The sequence below is a fragment of the Octopus bimaculoides genome, chromosome 2, assembly GCF_001194135.2.
Source record: "Octopus bimaculoides isolate UCB-OBI-ISO-001 chromosome 2, ASM119413v2, whole genome shotgun sequence".
NCBI lineage: Eukaryota > Metazoa > Mollusca > Cephalopoda > Octopoda > Octopodidae > Octopus > Octopus bimaculoides.
In genome coordinates, this window is record NC_068982.1 from 192,116,882 (window position 1) to 192,125,551 (window position 8,670).

Consider the following 8,670-nt stretch of genomic DNA (forward strand, 5'->3'; position numbering starts at 1 on the left):
CCCCCCCCCCCATCAGCCTTATCTCTCAGCACAGGTTTCCTATGCAACCATCATAAGCGATAGAATTAATGAGAAAGCCATGCCACAGCCATTTCTTTCGCACCAATTCCGTATAAACGTTTACTTTCTATTATTAGGTGCCCTCCGACATCTTTCCTTTGCTTATATTGAGATCTGATTAACAGTTGTTATTTTCCTTCTTTTTCTGCTCAGGGGTTCCAAAAGCCTGCAATATTTACATCAGCAAATTCCTGGGAAGTTTACGCTTTGGCAACATCATTGGCATCTGTAACTCTGATGTTATCTATGTCACTCTTCCACTTTACCATTCAAATGGACTCTTTCTGGGTTTCAATTTGGCTCTAAGTCGAGGTAAGTTTGGCAGAATTATGGTTTAAGCACCCCAATAACTTTTTGCATTCAAACTAATTTTTGAAATCCAAATTCAAAAAGTTGAAAATATTCACACATACACACGACCTATTATGGATTTCGAACTGAAACTCATCATGGAACCAGTCATGACTTTCTTAGTTCATCATCATCATCAAACATATATTTCCCACCCTGGCATGGGTGGGAGGGTTTGACCAGAGCTGGCAGGCTGGAGAGCGGCACCAGGTTCCAGCCTGATTTGGCTGGGTGCCCTTCTTAATGTCAACCACTTAACAGAACATGTTGGGTGCTTTTTATGTGGCACTAGAACAGGACACTTACAGGTCAGTCCTCTCCCCCATGGGGAGCAGCCTTAAACACTTCTACTGTGGAGGATGGGTTTTCTTGAGGACAGGAAAGTGTTAGCTCATACATGTTGGTAGTTTCAGAAATTTTCGGTGCATTTGTATTCTACACACTGTTCTCGCACAATTATGCACAAAACCATTTTCACCATGCCCCAACCTTATGGATGCTCAAATTAGACTTGACCCATATCAGTCATGAGGCCATTACTAGGATTTATCCACAATGATTTAAAAAGAGGTATGTAAAAGATAATTTATCTTAACAGCATACTTTTCTGTTAACAAATGTTTTTTCTTCTTACCCAGACATGCACACAAACCGTCGTGAGAGGTGGGTGAAGAATTTAAATTACCAAATGTATTTCTTTTTGTTTTCTTAAATCTCAGCAATGGACCACCCTGGGGTGCATCATCATTCCATAAAACGTGTTTATGGGGATAGAAATATTGGAAGGCCTCAATACATGTCAGTGAGAAAGAAATGAGCCAGATGGTCATGGGATGTACTAAAACCCTTACATCACACACCTTTTTGACTGAAAATTATTTTGAAATTTCAGAAACAATTGATAGATTTGGACTGTCTGCATTTTAAAACTATGATTAAAAAAGAAGTAATTCTCTGAAAGAGTGGCAATTTTAGGATTTATGAGAGGAGGGTGATTAAAAATTTTTTTTTTAAATTTCTTTTGCATAATCGATTATGGTCCTTTGTATTGGTTTACCCTGTGCTTTGTAGCTTGATCCACTAAAGAGGCTTTTTTTGTGAGTACTACTGGATTAGTTAATTCCATATATTGTGCATTATATATATAGATATATATATATGGATATATATATATAGATATATATATATAGATATCTATATATGGATATAGATATGTCTGTATATGGCTGTTCATTCTTTCTTCCAGGAGCTACAATTGTTTTGAAGAAGAAATTCTCTGCCTCAAGTTTCTGGAAAGATTGTTGTCAATACCAAGTCACTGCTGTTCCTTACATTGGTGAATTGTGCCGTTACGTTCTCTCACAACCCATTGTAAGTGTTTCATGTTGGTTTCTTCAAAGAATTCCTTTTCATTAACCTTTAGAATAATAATAATAATAATAATAATAATAATAATAATAATAATAATGAAATTATAATGCTCAGGTGCACTACAACGTATGAAAGGTGCATGTACAGTACATGGAATTATGTGCAAAAGTCAGGAAAGTGAACAGTGTATGAGTCATGATATACAGGTGTGGATGCATATGGAGGGGAGGATAGGGGGATATCAGGTGTAGTGTTGGTGAATTTCAGGAAGCATGGAGGTTTTAAAGGATGCAACGTTTCGGCAACAAACAACTGATGCAGGTAGTTTGTTCCATGTTTCAGTAACTCTGAGTGTGAAAGAATGTCTCCGAAAGTGATGGGAGTTGTGCTGTTTTCTGACTTTGTAGGCATGCCCACATGTGTTAGACACATGGAGCTCAAAAAGGTGCTCAGGGTGGTTGTTGGCACGATGGTTAATAATTTTGTGGGTGTTTACCAAGTCAGTTGCCAGACGTTGGAGCTTCAATGTATCTATGCCCAGAGAAGCAAGGTGTTCCTGTGTACGGTAGATGTTTGATGGAGGGTATTTGCTTGGTTGCACGTCTCTGAACAGTTCCCAGGAGGTCAATGTTCTGAGCAAGATAGGGTTCCCAGACTGGTGATGCAAATTCTAAGTGTGGCCACACCCATAGTCGTATACAGCCTTAAATAGATAGCTGGGAGACCGGCTGACAAAGGTTTTGCTGAGTGATGCCAAGACACCCTCGGCTTTCTTGACAATTGTAGAGATGTGCTTTGTCCCACTTAAATCGCTGCTGATAGTAATGCCCAGGTCACGTTTCCAAGAAGGCTTCTTGATATTAGTGTTGTGGGGGGGAGAGGATGTGGATGCTGGGTTTTCCTCCCAAAATGCATGGGGGTACACTTATCCGCAGCCTGCTCGAGTTGCCAGTCAGTGATCCATTGTTGCAATGTGTCCAGGTCCGATTGCAGGAAAGATCTATAGAGTTCAGGATCTGCCCTTTTTATCTCAAGGTACAGCTTGATGTCATCTGCATATTTCAGCACTGTGGCATTCTTTAAGTTGGCATCTGTGTCATTAATGTATGCAAAAACTAAAAGGGGACCAAGCACAGATGCCTGCGGTACACCAGATGACATCTCTTATGTAAAGAATACTGTCCTAGAGCCGGGTTTACCTCTTTTCGAATGAGAATGAAGGACTTCGGTTAAAAAGAGAGTCATCTTTCACAACCCTTGCAGAGAGTTTTGCTGTAAGTCTTAAGACATGGTTTTTGTTTCAATTAATTTTGAAAATAAGGAAGAATTCCTTAAAATAACTTTATTCTTAATCAAATGCCTGGAGCATAAATTAACATGAAATTTTGAGGGAGGTTTTTAATTTAGATTACCCTTAAAACAATAAGTTTGCATCATGGAAACGGGGCTGAATTTAGGAGGGGCTGGCAATACGATTAGAGGGAGATAACTCGGCCATAATTTAATGTAAATATTTTATTGCTTTCTAAGCAAATTTGAGTTAATTAATTACATTGTTAAGAAAATAAGCAATTATGTTGTATAAAGAATACATGACAGTCTACATTCAATAAATTACGTCACTCATTTATTTTATGAGTGAAACTGAGAATTTTGGTTTTGGTTTGCAAGATTTTTTATGTGAATTCATGTTCTAACAAATTTTGTTTGCATCTTGGGAGGGTTATTAAGCCAATAATAATAATAATAATAATCCTTTCTACTGTAGGCACAAGGCCTGAAATTTGGTGGGGAGCGGGTAAGTCGATCACAATGACCCCAGTACTTGGCTTGTACTTAATTTATCGACCTCAAAAGGATGAAAGGCAAAGTTGACCTCAGCGGAATAATAACAACACCACATACGTGTGTTATTGACGTAATGACCCTCCCAAAACACAAGATTTGAACTGAGAAGTTCCTCTGAAAGTATCTTTATCATGGACCAAGTCTTATGTTGATGCTTTTCTCTCTTACATTTCTACATCTTCTCCCAATGATTCATACAACTTCACAATCCAAATATTATACATCACGTTATTTCCCATTAAACGATTGAAGTCGCTGTTTGTTAGCCTTGGAGATAATAATTCTTGTAACCTGTTTGTTGGTCCAACTGTTTCTGGCAATGAATTTACAAACAACCGTATTTCACTATTAACACCTATCACTGCTATGGCGAAAGCTTTGTTGTCAAAGGGTTGAAATATTAATAAAGACAAATGCTTTCATTTTATTGATTTTTATTTTTATTTTGTTTTCAGACTACTTCAGAATCTTTACATCAAGTGAGACTTATGTACGGAAATGGACTAAGTAAAGATATATGGAGCAAGTTTCAAAATCGATTCCATATTCCTCGAATAATCGAATTCTTTGGAGCTACTGAGGGTAATGTTCTGTTGATTAATACAGAGAATAAAGTTGGTGCTGTTGGACGAATATCACCTTTTTTGGTAAGACTGATTTTATTTGTTGGCCTCAAAACCATAGAGTGAGATTATGTGGTATTCATTCATTGCTTATGTAACAGCAGATGTCATTGAATCCCCCTCCTTTCTTTCTCACCCTTTCATCTATTCACAATATCAAAACTCTACAACATTATCATCATCATCATTTAACATCTGTTTTCCATGCTGGCATGGATTGGACGGTTCGACTGGGGTCTGGAAAGCCAGGGGTCTGCACCAGGCTCCAGTCTGATCTGGCAGTGTTTCTACAGCTGGATGCCCTTCCTAATGCCAACCACTCCGAGAGTGTAGTGGGTGCTTTTTTTACATGCCACCGGGACAGGGGCCAGAGGGGGCTGGCATCGATCACATTCAGTTGGTGCTTTTTATGTGCCACCAGCACAGAAGCCAGTCAAGGTAGCGCTGGCATTGGCTACGTTTGGATGGTGCTTTTTATGTGCCACCAGCAGAGGGATCACAACTACAATTTCCATTTGATTGTGATTTGATTTTGGTTTTGATGTACTTGACTCAATAGGTCTCCTCAAGCACGGCATGTTGCCCTACGATCCAAGGTACTTTTGAGTGGGCTGGTTATGCGACACTGGTGTAGGTTACAGCTGTGAACTCACTTTATTTGCTGGGTCTTCTTAGTCACAGCATATCTCCAGAGGTCTCGGTCCTTCGTCATTGCCTCTGTGAGGCCCAACGTTCAAAGGTCATGCTTCACGACCTCATTCCATGTCTTCCTGGGTCTACCTCTACCCCGGATTCCTTCCACTGTTTGGGAGTGGCATTTCTTCACACAGCTCTCCTCATCCATCCATAATACATGACCATACCAACGCAAACGTCTCTCTTGCATGCCACATCCGATGCTTCTTATGTCAGGGGCTGGTATTGAACCTACCTGCATGCAATCTCACCATCTTGTCACTCTACCCCTCTTTCCCACCACAAGAGGACTACATCAGACCTGTCTGTTGTTCCCGATATACTGTGTTGCCAGTCATCACTTCATCTTCCCATGTCACATGTTATTGACATCTATTCTTACCATTATCCAACAATCTTCATCTTCCTCTTACGCTAAACACTTTCTGCTCATATTCCCTTTGTCCCTTTAGTCTCTTCCCTTCTTAGGGTCCTTACTTTCAGTAAAGTGACACAACACACAAGGCCGAGCATGTTTTACTCTTTCAAAATGGAAAACAATCCTACCAATACTGGTATCGTAAAAGAAATACACCCAGTCCCTTCTTTGGTGTTAAGAAGGGCATCCAGCCATAGCAGTTCACCACCACAGGTGCAAGGACCCTATCTCCCTCCTGTATTTCATATTGGGATTTCTTTTTTTCTAATAATTGTTTCTAATCTAGGTTCAAAGCCAAGGTCATTTTGCCTTTCATCTCTTCAGGGTCGATAAAATAAGTACCAGTCATGCGCTGGGGTTGATGTGATTTACTCCCTTTCCTGAACTTGCTGGCCTTTTACCAAAAAGTTGAAACCATTATTATTATTATTATTATGTGAAGGTGGTGAGCTAATAGAATCGTTGTTATGCCAGGCTAAATGCTTAGCTGTATTTCATCTGCCTTCCGAGTTCAAATTCCACCAAGGTCGACTTTGCTTTTCATCCTTTCGGGGTCGAGGAGATAAGTACCAGTTATGTACTGCAGTCAATGTAACCGACTAGTCCTCTTCCTTCCAAATTTTCAAGGCCTTGTGCCTAGAGTAGAAATAACAATGATCAGAACAATAATAATTATTATTACCTGAAGGTGGTGACCTACCAGAATCATTATCCACACCCAGCTAAATGCTTAGAAGTACTTCAGCTGTTGCTACATTCTGAGTTCAAATTCTGGCAACGTTGACTTTACCTTTCATCTTTTCGGGGGTCGGTAAATTAAGTACCAGTTACGCACTGAGATCAATGTTATTGCCCCCCCACCCAAAAAAAAGATATTTCAGGCCTTGTGCCTTTAGTAAAAAGTGGTGAGCTGGCAGAATTGTAGACAAAATGCGTAGCAAGCATTTCCTCTGACTCTTTCCATCTGAGTTCAAATTCTGCCAATGTCGAATAGTTTGATAGGAACTAAGAAGCCTGAAGACTCTACTGAGTTGCAATGTTTTCTCTGGCATGATTTCTACAGCTGAATACTGTTCCTCGTGCCACCCACTTTATAGCATGGATCTGGTGCTTTATTCATGGCACCAGCATTAGTGAGGTCACCAAATGACTTGCAAGAGAAAACCCCCCTCAAGTGAGGAGGAGTGTGATTAATGCCAGGTATTGAAATGTTACAGTATGATAGGAGGACAGGAATAGGTGTCTTCTGAAGAGGTGGTTCATGGCTTTTTCAGATTCTAAAATAAAGATGATATGCCAGATATTGGAATCCTTTTCACCAGACAGCTACCCCCTTTTCCTCCCCGCACTCAGTGAAAATGTGTGCCTTTGTGAGAGAATGTCAGAAATTTTCTTTTAATCAAAGTGAATTTATTTTGTTTACTTAGAATAAAATCCTTCCCAAGACATTACTCGTGAAATATCACAATGGCACTGTGGAACCTCAAAGAGATTGCCGAGGGAGGTGTATACCAATTTCTCCAGGTAGGTTAGCACCTGTTCTTATCTTGATTACAGTTTCTTAGATTATCAGAACCTTTCTTCCACCAACTGACGCTTTAAGTTTGAACTTGTTTCAACTGATTTTCTGTTTTTTCTCCACCAAATTCTTTACAATTTCAATATTACTCCAAAGTTTCTCTCTTGTTTAACATTAATAATCAATATTTGATCAATAGATCAAAATTATATTGACAATTCTCACTCTTCTATCTCTACACAGCTGTGAACTGTGATCCACAAAATTATTATTGTTCAATCCCAGGTTAGCTTTGGTTGAGCAGATGACATATAATCAAGGGTGTTCTCCCTATGGCCATCCAGTCTTGTATTTAGGATTACATTAGCCAAAGTGTCCTTCCTTTTTAATATGGTAAAATGTTGTTTGATGAAGACTTGGCTGCTATTGCTAACAGGTGAAGCAACCACATAGAGGCCACATAATTGACAACTGTTTCATTAACTTGTAGTGTCAAATTCACATCCTGTCTCGAGTGGAATTTAAGAGAAGAGAGAGAGATGGTCACCATGTTTCTAGCATCAAAATAGTTTACCACACAACCATATGGTTCTGATTTCAATCCCACTATGCAACACTTTGGCCAAATATGTCTCTACATGGTCACTTTACATGCTAAAAATGGTAACCAAATTTCCCTCAATTCACATATTTACCATCTTAAATATGAATTGAATAACATAGTCCTGAATAGTGTTCCTGAAAATTTGACTGGGTTCCCATAACTAGAATTCTTTTGTTCATCAGTCAAGGTCAACCCTTTAGTATTTAAACTGGCCCCTATATCTGGCACCAAAATTCTTCCTCTTTATGTTCAAACCAGCCAGATCCTGTCTCTCATACCTATCCTACAATGTCAGTGTTAAAATAAACAATCAAATCATGGAAATCTTTCAGCTTTGAGATAATGCATGATTAATTTAAAACTGAAGAAATAAGGATTACATTCGATGGAGTAATCTGACTGCTAAACGGTTAATCAACAACAATTAACCCTCACAAATAATTTATCTTTAAATTTAATGAGTCTTACCTTTTTCGTTTTTTAACATTTATTTTTCCAAGTTATTTTGACAAACCTTGATTTCTAAATCTTGTGGATAAGTTGTGATTATTTATAGACCCACATTTTGAAGTTCTTGTTTTATTTCTGTGCTTCTTGCAGGAGAAACGGGCCTGCTTTTGAATGAAATAATCCCCAGATTTGATAACAAGATCTATAAAGGCACCAAAGACTTGGATAATCAAAAAATTGTGACAGATGTGCTGAAAAAAGGAGACAAATTCTTCAACTTTGGAGATGTACTCTTCTTAGACGAAGATTATTTTGTTTACTTCAAAGACAGAATTGGAGACACATTCCGGTATATAATTTTCATTTCAATTACAGATACATACATACACTTGCATGTGTGTGTGTGTGTCAGGCTACAGGCCCACACCCCCAACACCTATACTGTTAGGATTGGCACTCTCAACGTCGGCACGCTGAAAGGTAGATCTGGTGAAATCGTTGAGATGCTTGAACGGAGACGCGTAGACATTAGGAGCATCAGTTGTGGTGTGCAAGAGAGACGATTGCGCTGGTATGGACATGTGGTGAGAATGGATGAGGATAGCTGCGTGAAAAAGTGCCACACCCTAACAGTTGAGGGAACCCGTGGAAGAGGTAGGCCCAGGAAGACCTGGGCTGAGGTGGTGAGGCAAGACCTTCGTACATTGGGCCTCACCGAGGTGATGACTAC

At 39.3% G+C, this 8,670-nt stretch overlaps 2 protein-coding genes across 6 annotated transcripts in view; one reads left to right on the forward strand and one right to left on the reverse strand.

Moving 5' to 3' along the window:
* Positions 1-8,670, forward strand: part of LOC106881939 (long-chain fatty acid transport protein 6) — a 55,125-nt gene that overhangs the window by 31,110 nt on the left and 15,345 nt on the right. For all 5 annotated transcript variants that reach the window (XR_008263508.1, XM_014932467.2, XM_052965833.1 and 2 more), the window contains 5 exons: positions 214-372; positions 1,658-1,782; positions 4,086-4,277; positions 6,795-6,891; positions 8,091-8,289. Coding sequence is in view for 4 of the 5 variants with exons in the window: in XM_014932467.2 (XP_014787953.1) it covers positions 214-372; positions 1,658-1,782; positions 4,086-4,277; positions 6,795-6,891; positions 8,091-8,289 (772 nt within the window). In the remaining variant the exon portion in view is untranslated. The remainder of the gene's footprint in view (positions 1-213; positions 373-1,657; positions 1,783-4,085; positions 4,278-6,794; positions 6,892-8,090; positions 8,290-8,670) is intronic.
* Positions 1-8,670, reverse strand: part of LOC106881941 (Golgi phosphoprotein 3 homolog sauron) — a 148,603-nt gene that overhangs the window by 22,163 nt on the left and 117,770 nt on the right. The window lies entirely within an intron of this gene.